The sequence below is a fragment of the Hyaena hyaena genome, unplaced genomic scaffold, assembly GCF_003009895.1.
Source record: "Hyaena hyaena isolate Hyena2069 unplaced genomic scaffold, ASM300989v1 scaffold_573, whole genome shotgun sequence".
In the NCBI taxonomy this organism is placed as follows: domain Eukaryota; kingdom Metazoa; phylum Chordata; class Mammalia; order Carnivora; family Hyaenidae; genus Hyaena; species Hyaena hyaena.
In genome coordinates, this window is record NW_024081211.1 from 458,854 (window position 1) to 485,611 (window position 26,758).

The 26,758-nt window shown below is 40.7% G+C and overlaps 1 protein-coding gene across 4 annotated transcripts in view; it reads left to right on the top strand.

Moving 5' to 3' along the window:
• Positions 1 to 26,758, top strand: part of FREM1 (FRAS1 related extracellular matrix 1) — a 169,150-nt gene that overhangs the window by 132,135 nt on the left and 10,257 nt on the right. For 3 of the 4 annotated variants that reach the window (XR_005532548.1, XM_039256582.1, XM_039256583.1), the window contains exons 28-35: positions 8,324 to 8,453; positions 11,365 to 11,437; positions 16,944 to 17,093; positions 18,588 to 18,826; positions 19,714 to 19,761; positions 20,022 to 20,186; positions 20,371 to 20,499; positions 20,935 to 21,050. Coding sequence is in view for 3 of the 4 variants with exons in the window: in XM_039256582.1 (XP_039112513.1) it covers positions 8,324 to 8,453; positions 11,365 to 11,437; positions 16,944 to 17,093; positions 18,588 to 18,826; positions 19,714 to 19,761; positions 20,022 to 20,186; positions 20,371 to 20,499; positions 20,935 to 21,050 (1,050 nt within the window). In the remaining variant the exon portion in view is untranslated. Of the gene's footprint in view, positions 1 to 8,323; positions 8,454 to 11,364; positions 11,438 to 16,943; positions 17,094 to 18,587; positions 18,827 to 19,713; positions 19,762 to 20,021; positions 20,187 to 20,370; positions 20,500 to 20,934; positions 21,051 to 26,758 lie in introns of those variants that run through there. The other variant, XM_039256585.1, reaches the window with a different exon arrangement.

Sequence of the window (26,758 nt, forward strand, 5' to 3'; positions counted from 1 at the left end):
AAAAGAAATAGTGGGAACCAGTAGAACAAGATGACACAAAATGTGCCTACCAACGGTGAACGCGGAAGTAATTTTGATTTGATTCCGACACATATTACATTGCTTTCTTTAGAGTGGTAGGGGGAGAGAGAAATTACTCAGAATTTCTGTTCATAATTTGTTAATGGTATAGCTGTCCCTCACCTCATTTGTAAGTAGATGTTTTTGGTTCAAGATGCATATCATTCCAATAAGAAACAATTTTGTAAGTAGTCATCTATCTTTCCAAAACAGCCCACAAGAACCTAGTTACAAATACAGTGTTTACTACAGACATTTGCAGTACAATTGTCCACAGCTCTGTTCCCTTACTCTTCATTTTAACATCACAACCACCTATGAGTTAGGTACCCTCATAATCCAGAATCTGTAGGTGTGAAAACTGAAGAATGGAGATGAGAGGTGACTTTTCAAAGCTCATGCAACTAATTAGGGAAGGAGCTGGGATTCAGGCCCAGGAAGGATGGTTCTAGTGTCCATGGTCTCCCTCATTGCACTAATGAACTTCTTGCCCACTCTTTAATGTTTTTTAACATTTATTCATTTTTGAAAGACAGAGCTCAGGCAGGGGTGGCGCAGAGAGAGAGGGGGGACACAGAATCCGAAGCAAGCTCTAGGCTCTGAGCTGTCAGCACAGAGCCTGATGTGGGGCTCAAACTCACAAACCCCAAGATCATGAGACGAAGTTGGAAGCTTAACCACTGAGCCGCCCAGGGCGCCCAGCTTCTTGCACACTCTTAACAAGTCTGCTAAAGTGGCCTGTGGGAAAAGGAGTGACAGATATCTCTCTCTTCTTTCTTTCCAGTCATTGGCCACCCAGACAACAAAAAAGAAGGAATATTTACTCTTTAAGGACTTTAAGTTTTAGGTTGTTTTTTAAAAATAAATTACAGCTATTAATATTAATGTGCACTCCCCATCAAACCCACTGGGAATTATGATATAGATAACAAATCATAAGCCAGCAGACTTAGAGTCAAGGAACAAAAGAACAGGGCTGGAGCTTTGGGTATGCCATTGACCTAGGTGATTGTGCAAGCCTTAGTTATCTCATCTGTCAAATGACGGTCAATACTACAATCTGTTTAGAGAAAGAAACGAGATAAAGCATGTGAGAGCATCTTGTATATTTAAAGTCCTTGACAAATGTGACTTGCAGTGGGGATTGCTGTTGTTCATTCATATGAGTACAAGATTGATTGCTTGAAGAAGTATCCCGGGGACATTTGGTGGCCAGCTAAAGCCCATCTCTAATTAGACATTAATTCTGGGATGACTCACAAAGTAAATAATCAATATGCTTATTAATCAATAAGCGAAGTCTTGTATAATCTTGTGTTCTTGTTTGGCTGAGACAGGACTAATAGATTAATATTCCATGCATTTGGAGGGGGTGAAAACCTTCTGTAATAAAGCTCAAGGGACCACGGGGTGCAATCTGGAGCAGAAAGGAGGCTCTTTTAAAAAAAGCAAGAAGGACCCATGTTCAGTGGGATTGCTCAGGATCTTGATTGCTAGTAAGTTTTTTGCTATTGTGACATTTCTGTAGAATATCAATTCTGAAGGGTCATTAGATATTCCATTAGAAAAGGTGTTAGGATGGGGTGCCTGGGTAGCTCAGTCAGTTAAGCGTCCAACTCTTGGTTTCAGCTCAGGTCATGATCTCCGTGGTTTTTGGGATCAAGCCCCGCACTGAGCCCTGCATCGGACTCTGAACTGATAGCGTGGAGCCTGCTTGGAATTCTTTCCTTCCTCTCTCTCTGCCCCTCCCCTGCTCACATGCTCACTCTCTCTCTCAAAATAAATAAATAAACTTAAATAAAATAAAGTGAAAATGCAATTTAAAAAGGCATTAGGAAATCTTGACTTAATCAAGTTGTTACTAGCTAGCTAGTTTGTATGCTGTTTAACTGCGTCACAACCCAGAATTATGGAGAAGCTTTTATGAGGGGGAGTCTGTGAGACAGGGATACAGTGTGTAGCGTATCTCTGCTTGATTTGACTGTAGAACCACCACCACCCCACCCTGGAATAGCTCACAGAACATATTTCTCATGGAATACATTGGGAGACATTTTATCGTAAATAGACATTATTTTATAACACTAAAATCCATGGAAATTTGCATAAAGATTTCAATTTGGCTAAGTGCCTACATTTCAGGCACAGTGCTAGGTGCTCTCCCATATGTTGTCTGATTTAATCTGCAAAATGCAATCCTCTGAGGGTGATTAGGAAATCAGGCCCCAAGCATTTAGGTAATTGGGCACAAGCCACTAAATGAATGAGTGGCAGAGCTGAAGGTGAACCCTGACCTCACGACCTCAAAGTGAGTACTCATCTCATTAGCTTGTGCTTTGGCGTGACTTCCTCACACGTCACACCTGTCCTGTAGCCCCACTCCTCTCTCAGGATGGTCTGCAGCGCCCCCAAACTCAGCTACAAGGTCTCTACTCTCAGGATGGTCTGCAGAGCCCCCAAACTCAGCTACAAGGTCTCACTCTGTTCATCAGAAACACCTTTGCAGCCCACAGATGCGGCCGACTTCTGAGTGAGGCAGTTTCTTAACACATTTTATACACTGACCTCTTTCATGTGCCCACTGAGGGGAAAAAGTGATCTTCAAAAGAAAGGTTGACCCTTGCTGGAGTTCTTCATAACTCTGGGCTGCGTCTCCAGCTGCTGCATGACTCCAAGGAGGGATTCTTCTCCTCCCTCTGGCTACCCTTACTCATTCTTGGCTTTAAAAGAGAAGGGACAAAGAGATCAAACCAAAAAAGAATTTCCAACAGGCACACTCTGCAACTTTTATGAAACACCTTGCAGGGGAAGAGGTTGAAACTATTGGAAACGAAAGCTTTCACGTTATACCTGCAAGACAGGCCTTAAAGTGTTTGTCTCCAGGTAGATCTAGGAAAGCACAAAGGAAGGGAAGGCAAATGGCACTTATTAAGTACCCACTGTGTACAGGTGCTTTATACATACTAATGAATTTTAATTTTCATCATTTCACAGGAACATAATTCTCCTCATTTTAAACATATTAAAAACCGAGGCCTAGGGAGACTGGGTAGCTGACCATAATCACACACTAATAAGTGGTTAAGATGTGTCTGACTCCAAAGCACTTGTTTTGGGTACTCACTGTTCTGCCTCCTGGCTAAACACTGTTTTCTCATTGCCACGGGAGAAAGACTCAAAAACACAGGTGTTCATAGCATTAGATTATGGAGATTAATAGCATCCTCTTTGAATTGATAAGTTTTAGAACACTTAGAAAAATATTTTTTAGGGGCGCCTGGGTGGCTTAGTTGGTTAAGCGTCCGACTTTCGCTTAGGTCATGATCTCGCGGTTTGTGGGTTCGAGTCCCGCGTTGGGCTCTGTGCTGACTGCCAGCTCAGAGCCTGGAGCCTGTTTCAGAGTCTGTGTCTCCCTCTCTCTCTGACCCTCCCCTGCTCACGCTGTCTCTCTCTCTCTCTCTCCTAGAAATAAATAAAAATATAAAAGAAAAATATTTTTTAGCCTTTCAATTTCCTTAAGTCACATGACACTTGATTATAAATGAAGATCTAGTCGTAAGAATAATTTACTCACAATTTTTGCTCCTATAAAACCTGTAACTGAGAAACTCAGAATACTTAATGAGTATTCATTAAGGCTCATTTAACCCCTTTGAAGTACAGACTCATCATTATTTACTTTGGGAAGTGAGGAAACTGAGGCAAAGAGCAGCTGAGTACCTTTTCCACACACTCTTGTTAACCTAGATTAATGTCCCAGATCCCAAACTGGGGTTTTAATCCCAAGAGTTTCTTTCAGTTCATTGTTCCTTCATCTAAATGATTTAAGTAGCTGCAAGGTGAAATGTCAGAAAGTATATATATTTTTTACTCCGCCACAACGCTGTCTGTAATTTGGGCCAGATAAGTCTTTGTCATGGGCTTGGGGAGCACTGAGGGCAGGCTGCTTTTCCTGGGTATTGTAGGATGTTTACAGCATCCTTGGTCTCTACCCACCAGACGCCGCTGTCACCCCATTCCCAACTGTGACCATCAGTGCTGTCTCTCGACATTGTCAAATGTAGAGAATCCTGCACATACCTTAGCAATACCATAGACGTGTGTTAAGAAATCATGCTTTATAACAGAATGCTCTTTTATCAACACCATCTTTCTCAATACACTTCTAAAATACAGTAGTAGCTAAAGAATCCAGAGTAAGGGCCAGAAAGAACACGTGATGATCATCTAGCCTGGAGATTTTTTCAAATTTTATGATTTAATATCAGTTAATAGGGCTGTGGAGAAAAAGGCTTTCAGTGGTCAATTTAACCTGGGAAACAGTGGCTACAAAATATTTCTTCATTCATTTAACAATTATCTATTGAGCACTTACTATTTTCTGGTCACTCTCCGGGGGACTTGGAAATGTATCCATGAACGAAAGATCCCTGTTTACTTTGGAACATACTTCATATCTAAATAAATTAAGTAGTATGTTCTGCATGATAGTACTTTATAAAATGAAAACGTTGGTCAGGATAAGGGGGATCACACCTGCCAGACTGTGGGGATGGATTGTGACTTTAAATTGGGTGTTCAAATGGCTTCTCTGCTATTCAGACCAAAAATTAGGGAAAAAGCAACAAAAATGTGATATGAGAATCAACTATATGAAATCTACAATAAAAAGTATAGCATATCTAATACTATTACCTATAAATTATGTCCTATACATCTTTAAATCAGTATTATACTACACATACCTGCCTTCCCTCTGGAGAGTCTGTTGTTAAGATATTTATAATCATATCACTGCTTATATGTATGTGTAAAATATAGCAAGGCAATATGTAAATTTAAAATATGTGCCAAAGTAAAACCAAAGAAGAGGCAAAAGAATGGAGATGGGGACCTAAACAAAGCAAGACAGCTTTCTTAGGCTGCACTTCAAGATCCTGTTGTGCGTGATAGAGGGACCAGAAGCCTCATGACTACTAATCTGATTTAATCTCCACTGTTTGACCCTGTCTTCCATTCACAGTGATAGTTGTTGCGAATTCCAATTCAGCTTCCATGTTCAATCAAATCTCCTATTGTGGTAAGTACCCCACAATCACTGAGAGGAGTGTTTCTCAACTGAGGATGACTTACCCCTAAGGGACATTTGGAAATTTCTTTTTTTTTTTAATTTTTTTTTTTTTTAATGTTTCATTTTATTTCTAGGAGAGAGAGAGAGAGAGAGCGTGAGCAGGGGAGGGTCAGAGAGAGAGGGAGTCACAGACTGAAACAGGCTCCAGGCTCTGAGCTGGCAGTCAGCACAGAGCCTGACGCGGGGCCCGAACCCACGAACCGCGAGATCATGACCTAAGCGAAAGTCGGACGCTTAATCGACTAAGCCACCCAGGCGCCCCTGGAAATTTCTTGAAAGAGTTTTGATCGGAGGGGATGATGTGACTGCATCTAGTAAGCAGGGGCCAGGGATGATTCTAACCATCAATTCACAATTCACAGAACCACCCGAGCAACTATCTGATCCCAATGTCAGTGGTCTCCAAGTTGAGAAACTGTGATCTAGGGAATTAAGGAATTCTCTCTTCTTGCTAACTGACTTGAAATGATTGCCACATGGTCTCACATAGTGTGTGTCCATAAACTTCATTTCTGACTTTAGGTTGAGCAATAGGGAAAGGGAGGGATATTTAAAATGTGAAGATTTGACCCAACCCTTGTGTACATGGCCCCCACCCATCCAGAGTCTTCCAAATGTCCCTCACCGGCTCCTGCATCTGGTTATTTATGTGATTCCCAGCATACAGCTAGGTGACTTCTTACAGGGACAATTCCTAAGTGATTGACTACACCTCTTTTCTTTGTGTAGAATTTAAGCAAGTCTCAGCAATAGGAAATCTTCAAAGACGGTACTGCAAAAACCAAGCACATTCAAAACATCTGTTGCACACATCCTATAGGTATGGGTGTGCTTTGTGATTGAAATATACACTTCTGGGAAGTGTATAGTGTGGCTTAAATTCTGTGGCTTTTCAATAGGTCTTTGTTACTTATAGGGAGGACAATTAAACTAGAACATTGTGTGATGACAGCATTATCCCGTAAGCAGGACACAGCTGTCTAATCGTGGATCAGGGAAGTGCGCACACATTCCCAAACACCAAAGCCCTTGGTGCATTGAACCTGAACAGCACCCTACGTGGTGCCTTTATGGGTCTAGGTCAGCAATCAAATTGCATTTAGCTTGAGGCTTTGAGATCACCTGGATCTGCAGAGTGACATTGATGAATTTTTGCTTGTCATGGTTCATATTATCAGTGGGTGGATTCTCAGAAGATTGTACGTTGAACCTCAGTTAAACCTTATTGAGACTTAGCTGGAATCCATCCATATTTATCTATTTCACTCATCCCCATTGCTCTTCTTTTCTTCCTGTTTCACAATCCATCTTGTTGATTTTCTCCCCGTCTCACTTAATGGGGTCCTTTAGGCATTCTTTGCAACATGTTATTTTTATTGGCATTTATCATATTCTGGTCACTTGTTATCTTGTGATTCTTTAAGCAGAGCCATTTATTTCTTTACTTCTTGACTGTTCCACACCAGAGTTGAATTCAGTCACATCAAAGACCTGTAAAGATCTCAAATATTTCTGTTATGAGGATTCTGTTTTCATGTCAAAATTGTATGAAGACCAGCAAGCCAGTGACAATAAACTTATGTCCTGATTGAATAAACATGTATGTTCATATAGATTCATGAACCTCTCCCATAATTCCATGCTCTCATGATACCTTGTCTCACTGGCCCATTGTCCTTGGAGTAAGAGACAGTGCTACTGAGTTTATCTTGCTCATGAACTTAGAATATGTGACTGTGACACATGATTGGTACAAAGACATGAAGAGGTTATGAGGGGATAAACTTACTCTCTGATATGAATGGACCCAGGTAAGCCTGAAGAACCTTGTGAAATTTGGGAACTCCATGGTCTACACAGTGGTGCCCAGAATTTCTAGTCTGCAATAAAAAAAAAATTGTGAAAAAAAATACATTAAGAAATCTAGAAGAAGAAAGAGCCTGCATCCAGTTGGAAGATTGAGAATACAGTAAGGGAACCACTCAAGGTTTTTGCAAATGTAGAATGAAAGGGAAAAGAAAGAAACAAAAGTAATTGAAGTGTGTTGAATGATGATATCAAAGATTGCTTGTGTCTTATGTTGCTGAAGGAAGGTTGCAGGGGTAATAAAGGTAAGAACACATTTGGAGAGAAATGTTTAGGTAACAAACTTCACATTTTCTCACCTAAAAAGGGAAATGTAGGGATAAAATTGTATTCCTTTGCTTGAGCTCAAGCAACAGGAGTCATAAAGGACTTCAGCTGGGAAGATGAATGGTACAGAAGGAATGGAACATTTGGCTTCAGATGTATGCTGGAGATTTCAACTCTGCCATCTATTAGCTTTGTCATAGCTTTTGGCCTTTAAGCTCGTTATTTAACTTCTCTTAAGCTTGGTTTCCTTTTCTGAAAAAGGAAAAAAATCTCTCTATATTATAAGGAGTAGACGGTTTCCATCCAATGTTGGGATCACTAAATCTATTGTGGGAAAAACACCACCCCTAGTTATCAGGTTCATTCAGTTGCACCCAAGCTACAGGTCAGTCAGTCCTTTTATATGCATAGAAAAAGAAACAGGTAGTGGTTATAAAATCCATGCACATTTTAATTCCTAGGCACATCCTGAAAGATAACAAGTTATTAAACTGAACCTAAGTTCAGAGATCTGTGTCTGGAATGGTTCTTGATGTACCAATGAGAGCCAAAAAATAAGAGAGATTTCCTATCAATGGCCTTTCCTGGAAAAAAAAAAAAAAAAGGATGTCTCCTTGAACTTCACAACTGCTGGTTTATTTCCTCTCAGAGCACTCATGTTTGAGTCCCTTTCTTGTCATTAATAACAAGAGGACCTCTGAAAGCCCCTTAACCTTACTTTCTGCATTTGTAAAACAGAATTCTAACATTTGCTCTTTCTACCTCATGGCATTTTTTGGTAAGCATCAGATGAGACTGCTTGTAGAAGTTCTTTTTGAACTAAAATGTACCAAGGAAGTGTAAGGAATTTTTAGCCCTGCTATAGGTTGGTGAACCACGTCTGTCACCATGAAATGAACCTCCTACCACGAGTTCCATTTCCTACCAAGCAGAGAATCCCTACAGGCACCTACTATGCATTTATAAGTAATTTTCTCTTTCTTTTCCTCTCATGCACAGTTTGGAACTGAAGTGGTCTCACATTGAATGGTCGCAGGCTGAATATGAGGTCTGTGAGAATGTGGGCATATTACCCTTAGAAATTACCAGAAGGGGATATTCCATGGACTCCGCCTTCGTGAGTGTAAAGGTAACAAATCTAAAATGTAAACTGTCAGGCTAAAACTTGAGTTGCTGGTTGGTGCCTTACATTATTTTCTTCAAAAGAAACCCAGAGTAACCAAGGAAATTTCAAACTGCAAGATTGCATATTATTTTGGAGATTCTACATCTAACATCTCCTTATCCTTCCACGCTTTAACTAACTTCGTTAGCTCCTCAATAAGGAATTTCTAACTCATTTTTAGTTTGTAAATCTGGTCACTAAGTCTTGAAATTTGATTTTACAGAGAGATGTATCCAACCTAGTGAACCCTGGCCAAACTTTGCTTTGGAAAAGAAACTTTGCATGCAAGACATTCAGTGGGGGTCCCCAGAATAAATTTCAGCCCCCAACTGGCTTTCTCTTAGTATGCACCAGGATTGCTTCCTGGGGTCTCAGTGGATGAGGAAAATCAAAGGACAAACTTAAGAGTCATCCAGTTTGGGGCACCTAGGTGGCTCAGTCAGTTGAGCATCCGACTCTTGGTTTCAGTTTGGGTCATGATCCCAAGGTCGTGGGATCAAGCCTGCATTAAGCTCCATGCTGAGCCTGGAGCCTGCTTGAGATCTCTCTCTCTCTCTCTCTCTCTCTCTCCTTCTGCCCTTCTCTCCAACTTGCATGAGTTCTTCCCTCTCAAAAATAAAGAGAGTCGCCCAAGTTAAAATTAAGAGAATATTTATCAATCCAGGCCACTGAAATATAAAGGATCCTCAGTAATCACTTTTAGATTAGTCAGCTTGCTATTGCTTTCCATAGACATGGACCATGGGGCACAACCTATGGCTTCCAGAATTGAAGGGTTTTTTTTAGGAGTTGCGCAACCATCACAATTCCACATCAAGAGAATAACAGCTTGAAAAGCTTTCACAAACTAACAATGGCAAAGGATCTCTGAAGGCTCTACTCCTCAATCTACTGAAAAGGGCAGTATTAGCTTTTGAAAAAAAAATGGTCATCTCAGTTAAATCTCAATTACAATACTACATTCAAATCACCCTCAGAACCTTTCTCATGTAAATTCTACCACATCCACATTTGGTATTTACCTTGCCAGTGGGCATCGACCCTTTCCCCCCAGATCTGTGGTGCTTTATTGTTATTGAAACAGCAGACAACTTGGTATGTCCTATAATTTTCCAGCAGATTGTTCACGTAGAAAGAAATCTGTCTGAACGGTTTTCTAATAGTGCTTTGGTCTTCTTCAGACAACACCATATGCTCGAGTCTAGAGTTTTGGGCCACATACATTCACCTTGCCAGGTAGGAAGAACATATGTGGTGTGACGTGAGACTTTTTGTCTCCTGAAGCTGAATGCGCACTGTGAACCTTTGAGCTGGGATCACACACAGCCCTTAGCCTCCAGGGACAGCTCTCCCTAGAGCGTGGTTACTGCTTTGTAGCAGAACTTATTGGCTTCTTGACCAGAAGCAGAGAAAGAGAAAGTGCTTTTGCCTGTGCTTGCACTGGTTGGATTCGTGCACCTTCACTGAGATGACTGCTCCAACCACCTTGCCTCAGACCATTCCTTTTCCCACATAGGATTCTGTAAACTCAGTGGTGGTAAATACTAAGTAATTGCACGTGCAAGAGCCATGCGGGGAAATGTAACTTCCAGCATATGGTGGATCCAGGTGTACAATGGGCTGCCTTTTCACAATGAAAGCTTGTTCAGGAGGAACCTTGGCATTGTAGGCAAAGAGCAAATGGAAGCCTGGGAGGAAATACCCTCTTCAGCAAAAATATTTCCACTGCAGACCCATTAGCAGATCTCAGAACCTCTGATTACAAATGGAGGTAATGTCTAAAGCCAGAAAAAAAACAGGAACTTTTAAGTTTTCAACTGTGCACTTCATTTCTTTGTGTGAAAGTGAGGAAATGTAGTAACTGGCTTTCTTGACCGTCTTAAATGTCTAAAAAAGTGCCAAGTAACAGCTGCCTATTGTGCTTATGCGGGCTTCTCATCCGGTAACTTTTCTCAAACTAGCCAAGGACAATTCTTAACACTTATTTAGGCTCCCTCTGGGGAAGATAAGGTGACCTGAGAGCCCTAAATCACTTCTGGTTTTTAGCCCCAGGAGCAGGGAACAGGAGATCAGTAAATAGTCTCTTTAGAGCAATGTTTGTTGTTGTTGTTAACAACTTAACTTCATCGATGGAGCCTCGGAAACCCTCAGTCCTGCATGTGGATTGATTTTGGGTGGCTGTTCACCAGGTCTGTCATCCCCACTGAGCTCTCAGTTACTTCTGTGAAGTGGGATGGTTTCACCCAGACGGGAAAATGGATGAGACTTGTTTTAGTTCAAGTTGTCAAAGTCCCTCAGCGCCCTGGAACTCAACTCGTAGGGCACCTTACAGCTACTTGTCTGGAGCACCTGCTGTTTCTTCCCCTCCCCCTCCCTTTCCTCCCGGGCACTATTTCAAAGCCAAGTAAAAGGAACGTAATGAAATAGATGGATACTCATAACAAAGAGAAAAATATTATTTAAAATTTATGTTGCTTTCCCCAATGACTGAATCATTTATAACAAAGCGGAAAGAAAAAACAGGAAAAAAAAAGCTTTACTTTTACTTCCATTGATATTAGTATAAGAAAAAAGTTAAATGTAACGTATCCCTGTAGCCTAGATCTAAAATGGTTGATTATAATTTTTAAAAAGCCAATGTGTTAAAAACAGATTTAAGAGCATGAATTTAGGGCTCAGACAGTAGAGCATGCAACTCTTGATCTTGGGGTGTGAGTTCAAGCCCCACGTTGGACATAGAGTCTCCTTAAAAGAAAAAAGAGAAAAAAAAAAGAAAAAAGAGCATGAATTTAATCTATTATGATACTAGACTAGATGTTTCTCTATTAAAATAATACTTATTTTTATTTAAAAAGAATTTTTTTTTCTTCTTAAGGTCAAGCAAGTGTCAGCTACACTTGGAAAAGACTTCACTCTGAGTCCATCTAAACTGATTCAGTTTGACCCAGGTATATTTTGTGTCTAGAGTTTGTTTCTTTTTTTTTGTAAGAATATGTGGAGATCGTGGGGACTTGATTCAGCCACTCCAAGAGAGATCAGTTTGGACTTGAGCTTTTGCCCCTCATATTTACTTTATCACAAGTGAATATTCATTTAAAAGGAGAAGAAACTGAAAATAAAATATCCAAGCAAACACCCAAAAATCCAGAACATCATTTAAAAAATTATTTAGAGTCCTAGCACAAAGCTGAAATGATTTGATGGAAATGGTCAGGATGTCATATTGACATGAGGCCATTTCTAAATGATTTCTCTTGGAATCGGTTGATTTGAGGAGATTCCGGGGAAGATTCATTAGATAGCACATATTTTGTTCTAAATCTGTGGAAACCTTTTTGTCAGGTGCAGTAGGGGATATGAAAATATGGTGCTGACTCTTAAAGGTATTCTATTGTGTGGGATATAGAGACACGAAAGCAGCTCACTAATAGTACATTGGAACCCAAAGGAGGAGCCATTGCTCCAGCTAAGGGGAATCCTGGAGGACTTTCCAGAGGAGGTGGTATTCTGAGCAAGTAGAAGGAGAAGGGGACTTCAGGTGAGCTATGCCTAAAGCACTAAGGCTGGAGCTACACCTTCCTTCCCTGGCTTCTGTAGAAGGGGCAGGTAATTCTCCTTCACTGTACTGCATGGTTCTCTCTCTTTCCTTCTGGTCTGGGGTGGGCATGCATCACCTGTCTGGGGGCAAATGGAAAAGGTCTTGAGAAGTAGCCAGGGCTTGTGGCTTTGTACTCTCCTGCAGAGGAGGTGTTCTGCCACCTGAGAACATCCTGGCAAGTCAAAACTCTTGCCATTATCTGCCACTGACACATACTGCTTCAAGCAAAGGCAGAACGATACGGCCTAAATACCATCACCGCTCCCAAACTGACAACCTTAATAGTAAACATAGACAAGAACTGCCTTTCTGCAGCTCACCACAAGTAGCATCAGGGTTTGTGACTCGTTTGCTCAGGCTGCCCTCACCAAGTATCACAAACATGGTGGCTTAAAAACAGAAATTTATTTTCTCACAGTTCTGGAGGCTATCAGTTCAAGATCAAGGTGTCAGTGGGGTTGATTCCTTCTGGAGGCTATGAGAGAGACTCTGCCCCGTGCTCTGGTGATTTGCTGGTCATTGGCATTCCTTGGCTTCTGTGGAATTCACACCAATCTCTGCCCTTGTCCCCACATGGCATTCTTGTGTATGTGTCCAAATTTCCCCTCTTTATAGGGGAGCCAATCATAATGGATTAGAGGCCTACTCTGGTGTGAATTTACCTTGACAATTATATCTGTAATGAGATTTTTTCCAAATAAGGTCACATTCTGCAGTACTAGGAATTAGGATTTCAACATATGGATTTTGAGTGACCCAATTCAACCTATAACAATAAGCCTTAAATTTGACATGAAACAACCCAAATATTGTGATTGGCCTCCTTCCCGTGATATTTAAGTTTCTGACTCGTGTAAGCTTGTTCCTCAAGTGGCCCACTTTATAGAAGAGCTGTTTCCATCATGTACCTGATGTTTACCCACAGGCTCTTATTTTCTAGTCAACCCCAAGATGAAAGGATTTGGGGCATTTGCACTATGTATGCCCCTTTTGTGCTTCATGTGAAGGCAGTTCCAACCTTTCCACTTTTTAAATTTTTATTTATTTTGAGAGAGAGAGAAAAATGCGAGCAGGGGAGTGGCGGAGCAGGAGGCAGAGAGTCCCAGGCAGGCTGGGCTCTCAAGCCTGATGTGGGACTCGATCCCACAGCCCTGGGATCATGACCTGAACCAAAAGTAAGAATTAGATGCTTAACCCAATGAGCCACTCAGGCGCCCCTACAACTTTTCCACTTTTTGAGAGCCAAGAGTCATCCTAGGTCATCTTCATTATGTGAGGTCTGTCACAAGATCTAGAGTGATTCTGGCTTTTAGTAGATTTTGAGCAGGCTGCCAGGTGCTCTGTTTGGATAGATAGGAACTAGAAAGTATCACACTTAGGGAACTTCTCGGAGGTTCTACTGGATAAGATAAATACTGATTTGTCTAGAAGAGCTTACATACTTTTTTGAGTAGATCCTAATGACTTCTGGAGCATCTAACTGGTCATGACAGTAGGGATTATTTGGATGTTTTAAGAAAAATAAATCTTGTAAGTTAAAAAGAAACAATCGTCTCCTGTTCATTGTTTTGTTTATTAACCAGAAATGGTTTAAAAAATTGAAGGCTTACTTTAAAAAATGTTGATGTTTTCTATGTTCACAGGTCCTGCAAATGTTTATTTACTCCCATATTGTTAATCCTTGCCTCTTCTGGGTCTGGTGTTCTCATCCCCCATGCCCTACCCCCGTGCCCAAAGCATTCTGTTTGTTTGCTTAAAAACAGTAACCTCTATGAAGGGTGAAGAAACAGTGAGAAATCAAAGTTGGTGGGTTATTGTAAGGTTTGAGAATTATTAGGGGGTGCTGGAGAGAAATGGGGTCACTTTTGAGGCTAGTGAGCTACGCCTTGCTGCTGTTGTACTGAACCCAAAACTAATCATGCTGACGTAGCATTCAGCTATCGTGGCCGATCTTGAGTAGAAGTGTAAACATTCTTAAGAAAATGATTGTTTTCCTCTCAAATATGTGTTCTTGAAAGGTTTGCCGCTTTCCTAGTTGAATGACTAAGTCATTCCTAAGAGGCAAAATGTTTTCCCAAGAACAGATCTCCAACATGGCACTCACTAAAAAACATTGAGAAAATGTCTTTCCATAGTAAAATCCGCTTTGCAGGAAAAGATCCAGTAATTGACCTTCTCTATAAAGTGCCATGTGTCTGCATAAAATGACACGTTTTCTTCAGCGCCTTTTTTTATGGGAACAAGAGGCCAGTTCAAGCCTTCTGAAATTACTTATAATCTCAGTGATTTAACAACTACTTTGCACCTTGAAAATGGGGGAGGAAGGAAAAAGAAAAACCCAGAAAGTTCTTGCTTCCAATCTCATTAACCTAGAGAAGTTGGTTCTATGTGCACACCTGGTAGTCGTGGAGACAACACTGAAATGCAAGCAAACCAATCAGAAAGTATTTAATGAAATTTGGAATCGATTTTCTCTAACCATCTGATTCTACTCTATAAGGTCTTAGAAAAACTTTAAGGATTTTTGTGTGGGGGAGGAAGGTGGGAGGGAGAAGGGGTTCTATAATTTTTTTTAAAAAATGAGTCTTAAAATAAGAGGCAATCAGTTGGGACTTGGATTTTTGTTACTGTTGTTATTGGATTTTAATTGACTAATGCTGGACTCTTTGGGCTTTGAGAGTCAAACAGTTCTTTGAATATTGAAATTCTTAGTATTCATATACTTTCTTCACTGTTTGGTCTCTTAGCCCTTCATGCCAGGTTTATTACAATAGTGGCTTATGTGGTCTCGCCACTTCTAGCCTCTTTGCCCATCTTCCTGGGCTCCTAAATCTTCCTGCATAACACTCAGATTCATTTCTCTAAGACATTCATTTTCAAGAGCCTCCCCTGTTGCCTCTGGTTGAAAATCTGAATCGAGCCACCTCATGTCCAAGGCGCTCTGCTTTCTGGCTACATACCTCCATTGCTGCCTTCCTACTGCCTAGTCCCTGGTGAGACCTCTCTTCCAGCCAGCTAATTGACTCAGCCTTCCCTGTTCAAGGCCTTTGCTCTGCTACCTTCCTGCCTTTGCTTATGCTGTTTTCCCACTTCTTCCCTCCCAAACCTACCCACTCTGGAGCCCACATACATATAGTATTTATCATCCATCCTATAATATTCACCATCCATTACCTGCCATCTGTTGGCAGTTAATCATACAAAGGCTTGAATAATGGACTTTTCTGGTATTTACATCCTGTCTCTTTAAAGAGGTTTTAAATTTCTATATGTCAGGGGTTGCCAATGTTATACCTCTGGTATTCTCCATAGCATCTAAAGCAAAGGTAAGTAGACAATAGATACAAAATGTACATTGTGATGGGTTGATTTAATCCATCCATGAGGTGGGAATTACATGGTATTTTATGTTAGGTGTTTCGACTTCTGTTTTTGCAAAGATGGTGAAAGTAACTGATTTATGAATTCAGTTGTTAAGGAAAACTTAACCAATCAGCTGTCAGCTTGGGTTTTATTTTTAATAAAATTATTTCAAATACACTTAATTCTTTCCCCCCTCTAAGGGCAGCCAAGAGTAGGATGCATGAACAGTTTCATCATTCCATTAGATTCTGCTGGGGGATTGAGGAAACTTTGATTAGATCATCAAATCTGTGCGTGGTACAACCTTCAGACAGGAGGCTGTTATATAGATGAACCAACCGAGAGGCATAAATCTGTAGCAAACAACCTACGGGAAGAAACGAATCCAGGTTTTCAGAGGAGAAGACTAGAGGGGAAAAAAAAGTTTGACTGCTTGTATACATGTGTTTATGGGAATAAGAGTCCTCACATAGCCAATGAATAACTGCCAGAGAATCAAGTTTTCAAAACTTAGTTCTGGAAGGTTAAGCAATAAATTTGTTGTCTTTTTTTTTTTTTTTCACCTTAAACTTGAGACTTCTTTCTCTACTGAACAGTACTTTTTTTTTATTCCTCCCACATTTTTTCTTCTAAAACCAAAGGGGAGGCCCTGTAATCCACGTCACAGAAACGGGTCAGGATTAGACAATCCCACAAGATTCTTCCGGCTTTCATAATTTCATGTTTCTGGGGTTTCTTTGCATTTCATTTTAGTGGTGACAGAATGGCTGGGGATATGTTTGGAACTTCCAAATTGTTTGGGATTAAGTTCACAAAGTTATTGTGAGCAGAGTTCGACTGAGCAGAGACAGACAGAAAGAAAGAGAGAGAGAGGGAAAAAACAACAACATTGACTTGGTCTGTTTCTAAAACCCCCAGCCCATAAATTCCCTCCAGGCGGATATCAAATACTAAGTATTACATCATTAGAAAAAGCATTTGTGAGCTAGAAGGATCTCAGGAAGTGGCGCAGCCGATAGAGGCAGCTGTCTTTAGAAATCAATCATTTCAAGGGTTCCACAAATAGCGTGAAGTACCATCCAATAATCACTTTTAACTGTAGCGACCTCTTAAGATTTTTGAAACTATTAAGGTTTAAAGATTGCGGTACTTATTTATTCCTAAGAAGAGAAGGGGTAGGTCGGGGGACGAAATTAAGTCTTGGATCTCATCGACTAACCGCTTTTGGTTGTTGTTGTTGTGGTTTTGTTCATCCCTTGCCTAATGCAGCTCACTTTTTTGTTACAGTGTTTGCACTGAAACGGAATCATCATTGTCCAGGAGCAAATGTGGTCTTTTAATATTATTTGGGAGAACAGCAGGACCTCAGCGAGTTGGGAGCAGCACAATAGCTCACTCAGCCTCGCTGTAGACATGTTAATTAATATATTTCTCTGACACCTAGGTGATTGAAATAGCAATTAAAGAGTAATTAAAATGTTTACTTCTTGTAGGAATGTCAACTAAGATGTGGAATATAGCAATTACCTATGACGGATTAGAGGAAGATGATGAGGTCTTTGAAGTAATTCTGAACTCCCCTGTGAATGCAGTTCTTGGCATAAAGACAAAAGCGGCAGTGAAAATTTTGGACTCAAAAGGAGGTATTCTTTTGATCCTCATCTCGAAATCAGGAGCGGTCCTGGCGCTCTGGTTGCTTGCTTTCAACAGCCAATGTGCCTGATAACGCCTTCAAATCAAAATGCTTAATTTCTTGTCAAGAAAGCAACCTCAGTCATGTCGCAGTCCCTTTATTCTTGTTTCTGCTTCATGTGGTTTTCCTCCCGCTAAGAACCATCGTTTGAGAAAAAGCAACAAGTCAGTGCCGTGGTGCTTTTTTTCCCGCTACCCGTTTGTTGTTCTCACCGAGGGGGAAACAATGTTGGTGAGAATCTATCGACAATTATTTTCCCCCAGAGTTTGTAGGGCTGTAATTATCTTCCTCTGTGAAAGAGAGCTCTTAATGCCTAAAATCGGAGCCCCTACGGTAGAGTGACCAGGAAAATTCTAAGAGAGGAAGGAATGGGAGAAAAATAGATGTGAAAGCTGCAGCTGGCTAGGGGAGCCCGGAGCAGCTGGAGAATATTAATGAATAACCTTGGGCTGCAGAGCCAAATAGGTCCTGGATAGGATCTGCAAAAGAACGACCTGTGAACTAAATAAAATAAAGACCAAGCACAGTCCTTGCTGCTCTGATCCCCCCCCCCCCCCCCCCCCCCCCCACCAAACACTTTCTTCTGATGTGTCTGTTTAGCATTTGACAAGTGTCCAGTTACCATGTGCAGACTTAGGCCCCTGAGTTTACACCTGTCATGTCCCATGGTATGTTTTCTTTACCTGAAATCCGCTCTCGCCTCTTCTTTCTCATCCTATAATAAAAAAAATAGACACTATCCTCTTTTCTTAATAATACTCATGTCTCCAGAACCTCTTTCGCCACCACCGTGACGGGCAAATTGTTTTTCAACAGAATTTTCTGGTTACAGGAAGCACCTAAAATACATGAACTACACACTTTGCATGTGAAGTGTAAAACATCCACCTGAGGTTCTGGGTTTAGATTTTTGTTCTTATTGGGAATGTTTCCCACAGAAGTAGCTCCGATAAGATTTACCGAATCTTTGTTCTGTGACAGTCGAATGCTAATTTTTGGAGCTGTTACCTGACTTCACTTCTTCCAACAGTTCTGGTTTCTACCTCTAGGAGACTGGGGAAAGGACGAGCACTTGGAAGTGTCTGGGGTGTCATATGTGGTCAGCGAAATATACCCGATACGTTGAGGAACGCTAGAACACAAAGTGAGGCCGCTTCTCAAGTACGTGGCATGATTATAAAGTTAGGACAACGGTTTTCATCTGCGGTTTGTGAAATCATTGTCCTGACTTTATAATCACCCTGAAGGTGTGCAGAAGGGCACAGCTCTCGTGCATGGAAGCTGATGAAGAGTAGAGGAGCTTCTGGCAAATGGCAAAAAGGCAACATCTGTTGGGAAAAGCATCCATCTTGGCTCAATGACAAGCTGCTCCAGGGGCTGTGTCAACGTGATCACTTCTCTGTTTGTGTACAATGACCTGACCTGCCGTCTTTCATGCCTCCAGGACAGTGCCGTCCTTCACGTTCCTTCACCCCCAACAAGCACGATGCGTGGGAGAAGGGCGCTTGGCACCCGCTTTCCCCAGGGTCTTCCTCACCCACCACTTCCGGTTCCTTTCATCTGGAAAGAAGACCTCTTCCATCTTCCAGGCGGCCAGTGGTCACCAGGGGAGACAGCCTCCAGGGCTTTGATTCCACAGATCTCTCTCGTATGAAGCTCAGGACCCGAGGGAATGGCAAAACAGTAAGGCGGGGGGCGCGGGCTTCTGTGACCTGTGGAGTACACGGTGAAAGAATAAAAAATATTAATGAGTGTTCCGAAACACTGCAGCAGGTGTTTGCTTCTCATAATGAATGGGAGCCCTGGTTCCGTGCACAATCACGCAGTGCCTTTTGTATACAGAGATGGTAATGGCGCCCCTCTTCATTAATTGTACTACTCCAGGTGATGGATATGCTGACTCATCTGTATGATTTCTGCTTTGGTTCCTTTTGTGATCAAAAGAGATAGGGAATGACTAGTGACCCTGGAACAGAATGAGATTAAGTGATCTACTTAGGTGTAGAAACCGTGATGTTGACCTTATTAGCACAGAATTCTAATCAGGCACACAGGCATGAGTGTGTGTGTGTGTGTGTGTGTGTGTGTGTTTCTAGGACCTCTGTGTACTATAGATATACCACCAAAGTAAGGATGTCTTTTCTCCATGACTGAAACTATGAATGTCTGAATCAATGCTGATGAGTTGTGAATAGGTCCAGGGATTTTAAACACTCTAATGATTTGGGCATGGAAAGTTTTTTTATTTTTAATGTTTATTTATTTTTGAGAGAGAGAGAATGTGGGGGGAGAGACAGAGAGAGAGGAAGACAGAGGATCCAAAGCAGGCTCTGCACTGACAACAGAGAGCCCGATGTGAGGCTCAAACTCAAACCACAAGATCATGACCTGACCCGAAGTCAGTGCTTAACCAGCTGAGCCACTTAGACTCCCCTGGGCATAGAAAGTCTTAAGAAACATATGTTTTAAAATTTTTTAGACACTGCAAGGTCTTACTGGAAGCGTTTTACCCTGATGCTACTTCTTTTTCAAGCCAATTTTGTTCATATTTTGTACTTTGTTGATTTCAGGTTCTTCCATCCTCTGTTTATAGAAATGGAACAGACATCATCTATCATGTAAGCATAGTCTGAGAGAATTACTAAATTTCTTGTATTTATGGATGCAAAACATTTAATGAAACTATTTTTTTTCTGTATTTATGTATTTCTCTTAACAGCCTGTTTTGAAATTTGTCTCAGAGGCTTGAATGGCCAGGAAAAAAATTATCTTTTTTGCATTAATCCCATTTTTGAATTGCTCGTTTTCCCAGCAAATGTTTTTGTTTGCTACCTGGGTATTTGTATGTCCTTTAATGTTGTTTTCTGATTTCCTCAAGTATCATGGAATGGTTTCCCTGAAGCTGGAAGATGACAGTTCCCCATCTCACAAAAGGAAGGCCAAAGTCTCCAATATTAGTCAGCCACAGAAGACAAGCCAAGGGGCAGAATTGCCCCAGGCAGATAAGATGGAATCCACAACTGGCTCACACTTACCCAGACAGGTAGGAAAATCTTTTTACTTCCTATTCACCTGAGAGCAAGCTGTTGGCTGGGCTGTAAAACAGCCTTCAAGCTTGGGGATCGATTGTTCAACATGCATGCTACCTAGCAAATGAACACCTAAAGAAGGTGGGGGTGTGCTTAGCTTACATGAAGTCAAATCAACATGACCTCTCCTTCCTACAGGCCCACCTGCCTTCATTTCCAAAGAACTGCACACTGCAATTAAAGGGACTCTTCCACTTCCAAGAAAGCCTCCGCCAGCTGTACAAGTGTGATGGGATTACCTGGAGAGCCTGGAGCCCCCAAAGTGAGGTGGGACACAGGATGAACAGCAAAGTACCTTTGCTGGCCGCATGTTCTGTAATAAGCTAATAGATAGCAAATGATCTGATGCTACATCCACCTGCCCTTGTTACACTTGGAAGATGAAGAGGGAAACATGGCCCAGGTGGTGTTTTACAAATCACAATACACATTCGTTAATCGATTCCACTGAAGAAGGTGTTTACTCATTTTGTTTAATCATCACAGTATCAAGAGTGTCAAACTAAAGTGTGGACTTTAGTACTGTTTTCTGTAAAAAGCCATCACATTTCTCAAGGTGGAGAATTGGGAGAAGGGCTGACCTCCTTTCTGGTGACAAAACGACTCTGCTCAAGTTAGGGGACTCCTAGGACTCTTTATTCTGAGAGCAGACTGTAGATTTTAAAGACCGTTATGATGTGAACATGGACAACTGTATTTCAGGAGGTGGAAGGTAAATCCTGCCCAGCTGGGTGGCACCGTCACTCAGACTACTGCCACTCCGTGATCACAGAGCAGAGAGGCACCTGGGACATGGCGGCCCGAGCTTGCAAAGAACAGTAAGAAACCCTACTTCACATTAATCGATGTTTTTTTTTTTTTTTGTACTGTTTCTCTTTTATCTCATGCAGCTTCAGGGTTGCTTCATTCATTCAAGTGTTGAACTTGGTTTTGTTTTAGGAACTCCAGGAGAGTTCTATAGTTCAGGATGGATTTGGGATTGACCTTGATAATGTATTTTGAATTATTGCTTTTATGTGAAAAATGTGCCATTGCCGAAATTCTATTGTTTTAGCTTTTCTTGATCTTTTGGAGAAAGCCAGAAGGACCATTTCTGAGTTAGCAGCATTGTACATTCTATCATTTTTTAAAATTAAGTAAAGATTCCTGCCCACTAATTTGATAATACATGGCAATGAAAGGTCTTACAGTATCAGATCTAGGACAACGTAAGAGACATTGATGATTATGAAAGCAGACAAGTTGGACAAAGGGTCAAAGGGTCAGTGGGTAACGGAATACTTAGTGAGAGGGGACTTGTGGTCAAATAATGACAACAAAATTTATCTATTCCAGAAAGACTTTAAAAATGCATATGGGCCAATCCTTGACCCACTTTTCATCTACCCAGATATTATCCAGACCAAGGCAATTAGACTAATATGGCCCAACCACTGGAAACTGAAACTAGAGAAGTCCCTGGTGAATAACAGTCCGATCTTGCACTTCATCAAATTCAGAAAGTTATGCTCCTCCAAAAACACTATTACGAGGGGCGCCTGGGTGGCTCAGTCAGTTAAGTGTCCCACATTGACTTAGGTCATGATCTCATAGTCTGTGAGTTGGAGCCCTGTGTCAGGTTCTGTGCTGACAGCTCAGAGCCTGGAGCCTGCTTTGGATTCTGTCTCTCTCTCTGTCCCACCCCCACTCATACACTGTCTTTGTCTCTTTTAAAAATAAACAAACATTAAAAAAATAAAAAGAAAGAAAGAAAAACACTATTAAGAAATGAAAGAGCTAACCACATTTGGACAAATCATATATCTGTCTCAAATCCAGAAAATACAGACAATTCCTATAAATCAGTAACAAAAAGACAACCTGATTAAAAACATAACAAATGACTTGGAGACTTCACAAAAAAAGATATACAATAAGTCAATAAGTACATGAAAAGATGTACCACCATTAGACATTGGCAAAATGCAGATGAAAACCACAATGAAATACCACTTCACACCGACTATAAAATCACCACGACTGACATTACCAAATGCTGCAGAGCAAATGGAATTCTCATGTATATTGGCAGAAGGGTAAAATGGTACAACCGCTTTGTAGAACCATCTGGCAGTTTCTTACATTTACATGCATTTACCCTGTGACCTAACAGCTCTACTCCTAGGTATTTACCAGAGAGAACTACAAGTATATGCTTTAAAAAAAAAAAAAGGCATTCACAAGAATTTCATGGTGACTTTTTCCATAATAATAACAGTTTGGGTCTGGGACACCTGGGTGGCTCAGTCAGTTGAGCATCCAATTGTTTTTTTTTTTAATTTTTTATAGTTTATTTATATTTTGAGACAGAGAGAGACAGAGCCTGAGTCGGGGAGGAGCAGAGAGAGAGGAAGACACAGAATCTGAAGCAGGCTCCAGACTCTTAGCTGTCCGCACAGAACCTGATGCGGGACTCGAACCCATAAACTGCGAGATCATGACCTGAGCCAAAGTCTGACACTTAACTGACTGAGCCACCCAGGCGCCCCAAGCATCCAATTCTTGATCTCAGCTCCAGTCTTGATTTCAGGGTCATGGGTTCAGGCCCCTCACTGGGCTCTGTGCTGGGAATGAAGTCCACTTGAAAAAGTTAAATTAGTTGATTTATAGGGGTTCTTTATATTTTCTCCAACAACGAAGAAATTGATAAATTTTCTTTTTTGATAATTTATTTTATAAATGGCGAAATGAACTACTAAAACCTCCAACAATGTGGATAAATCTCAAAAACACGTAGAGAGAAGCAACCCAACATAAAATCATACTATATGACTTTACTTATATGTATAGGAAAAACTAATTTATTAGTTGATGTTAAAAATAAAAAACTGGTTATCTCTGGGAGATATTGTGGGGTGACTAAAAAATAGTCTGAGGTAATATTCTAGAGTGATGGAAATGTTCTATATCTTGCTCTGGTTGGTTGTTACATGAATATATACAACTGTCAAAGTTCATTGAATTCAATACTTAAAAATTTATGCATTTTAACGTATAGGAGGATTAGGAGGAACTTAACTGAGGACCATGGGGGAGAAGAAGGGGGGAAATGGTGGGGGAAAGGGAGAGAGGCAAACCATGAGAGACTCTTGAATGCTGAGAACAAACTGGGGGGGGGGGGGGGAGGGGGGGAGATGGGCATGGAGGAGGGCACTTGTGGGGATGAGCACTGGGTGTTATATGGAAACCAATTTGACAATAAACTATTTGTAAAATAAAAATAAATAAATAAATAAATAAATAACTGGGAAAAATTATGCATTTTATTATATGTAAGTTATAATTAGATTTTAAAGAGCTAATAAAATATTTTAAAAGTCTTTATTTTTTTAATCTTTCATTCTTTTTAAAAATTTTTAAAAATTTTTATTTATTTTTGAGAGAGAGAGAGAGAGAGCACAAATGAGGCAGGGCAGAGAGAGAAGGAGACACAGAATCTGAAGCAGGTTCCAGGCTCTGAGCTGTCAGCACAAAGCCAGAGTTGGAGTTTGAACCCACAAACCACGAGATCATGACCTGAGCTGAAGTTGGACACTCAACCGACAGAGCTACCTAGGTGCCCCTAAGAGTCTATTTAAAAACTAGTCAAATCGGGGCACTTGGGTGGCTCAGTTGGTTAAGCATCCAACTTCAGCTCAGGTCATGATCTCATGGTTCATGAGTTCAAGACCTACACTGGGCTCTGTGCTGAAAGCTCAGAAACTGGAGCCTGTTTCAGATTCTGTGTCTCCCTCTTTCTCTGCCCCTCCCCTGCTTGCACTCTATCTCTTTCTCTCAAAAATAAATAAACAAACAAACAAACTGGTTAAATCAGCCAGCATTTCTTCATGTACTAATGTATTTCATGACTTAGTATGGGTATATGTATGGATACTATAGTATGGGTACTATAAAGGTTAAACAGTGGCTTTCAGCCTTCTGTTCGTGAGTGGGTGGTATAAAATAAATTAAGCTATCTTTTAATTGTATAAATAATTATTGTTTAAATGCATATATTCCCATTATGTTATATATTAAGGAAGAATTACAACATCCTTCCATCCAAATAACTGGTGTCCTACTTTAAGAGTCTCATGCTCTACCGACTGAGCTAGCCGGGCAGTTAACTGGTGTCCTACTTTAAAAAAAAGTTAATGTGTATTTATTTTTGAGAGAGAGAGACTGACAGAGGTGGGCAAGAGCGGGGCAGAGAGGGAGGGAAACACAGAAGCTGAAGCAGGCTCCAGGCTCTGAGCTGTCAGCACAGAGTCCGATGTGGAGCTCAAACTCACGAACCATGAGATCATGACCTGAGCCAAAGTCGGAAAGCTTAATTGACTGAGCCACCCAGGTACCCCACTGGTGTCCTACTTGTATTTAAAGTTTGTTTTAATGCACTGAAAGCGCAGGTAGGAAGAGTGGTACACGTCTTTTGTCCCCCTTTGAGGAAGGAGCTTTGGTGTGGGGTCAGAACCTCTCTGAATTAGCCAGGAGAAGATCACAACATGCTACAAGGGAAAGGATATGGTTTCTTTACTGACAAAAATGAGAGCAAGTACAGAACGACAGTTATACTGCAGCCAGGGTTATCAAGAGCAACCTGCTGCTGGGGTTTGTTGGTAAAATATAAATGAACAGGAGCAGAGCCCCCAAACCTCAAGTTTGAAAGTAGCCTTATTGTTCACTTTCCACTGTTACTCAAATAGCAGTGCAAGTTACTCCACTGGCCTATAAGGAAACTTTAACTGGTCCTTCATATTATGAGAAAAATAAGGACATGTATTGGATGATATCTTTCCATCCATCCACCAATGTTGGGTCACCAAGTGTCTTTACTTAGAAAGACTGTTTTTTACTCTGATATTATGATCTTCTAGCTCTTTGGTATGAAAACTCATTTCTTTTGAAAGAATGGCAATTTACAGTAACATTGATATCTTCATAGTGACCTACCTACATGAGTCCCCAAATACATTTTTTAATTTTATTGATCCTTCTAATTGCAGCTAGGTTTTAATGGTGAGTACACAGAGTAGGAAGGCTAGTTATACATCTATTAATCTAGTTATACATCTATTGATTTTATACATCCACTCATCCCAATAATAAACTTAAGGCCCCAATTAATTTAAAAGCCTAGCTACTTCCTCATGCAGTTGACCTAAGATTTCTTCTGCAACTTGGGTGGAAGCAGATGACCCTTTTACCCTGACCCTTTTACGGCAGTCTGACCTAGTTTACATGCCACCTTGCCAGTAATACCTTCCTTTGATATTACACCTTATTGTTTGCAGAATCCTTTCACAGATAGTAATTGATTTGATCCCACCATCACTTCTGTGATATTACTCTACACTCTACAGATAAAACAGAAGAGATTTGGGGAAGCAAAATCACTTGCTTGTGGTCATACAGGCAAGTACGTGGAAGCAACAAAACTCTCATTTTCTATGACACTCTCTAAAATAGTTCCATAAGGATAGGGGCTGTCTCATTTCAGGTGAATTGACAAGCACAGCTATGTTGATTCGGTGTTGAACTAACCTAAAGCAGGTTTCCAAACGATGCATTAATATTTTGTATCTTTCACAGCAAAGACATATTATGATTTTTATTAAATTATGGATCCTAAGTTTCCTTTGGACTGGAATCTAAGTAACCTTTCAGAGCAAACTTAAGGTACAATCAGGTTCTCAGTTTACTTAATTCATTCAACAAATATGTGTTTGGGTACTTACCATACTAGAAATGTCTAGACCAGACTACATTAAAAACTTTTTTTTAATGTTTATTTACTTTTGAAAGAGAGAGAGAGAGAGAGCAGACAAAAGGCAGAGAGAGGTAGACACAATATATGAAACAGACACCAAGCTCTGAGCTGTTAGCACAGAGGCCAACATGGGTTTCGAACTCACAAACTGCCAGATCATGAGTTGAGCAAAAGTTGGACACTTAACCGACTGAGCCACCCCAGTGCCCCAAGACTGCATTTTAAAGTATTATCCCCCAGTATTGGTCCCACAACCCAATAACCAAATCATTCTTTAGTCATCAATGAGCATCATAGAAATTGACACCATCTCTCTCCAGATACAGCTGTCCTATATGGCAAGTGTTTAAGCCCTGCATTTCGCATCAGTAGCGTGTTGTATACAACCTTGAAAATTCCATCTCACATGTCCTTCTCAGAAAGCTCTGTTAAGAATGTGAAAGTCACTAAATTTAAATGGCAGCATTTTGCTTTCATTGAGTTGATGTCTTACTATAGATCTAGTTAAGAAGTTCTCCGGGTGTAAATGTAATAATGTGAGCTACAAGCAGTATTGATGCATATATGAGAACATAAATGGTATTTAGAAATAATATAAATAGAAAGATAGTTTGTGCTAGAATGACTATTATAAAATCAATTACAGTAGTAATATTAAAGATCATATCTAGCAGATCAAACATGATATTATAAGCAGGTTCAGAAGTAATTTGTTCATATTATTTTGAAGTTATTGTG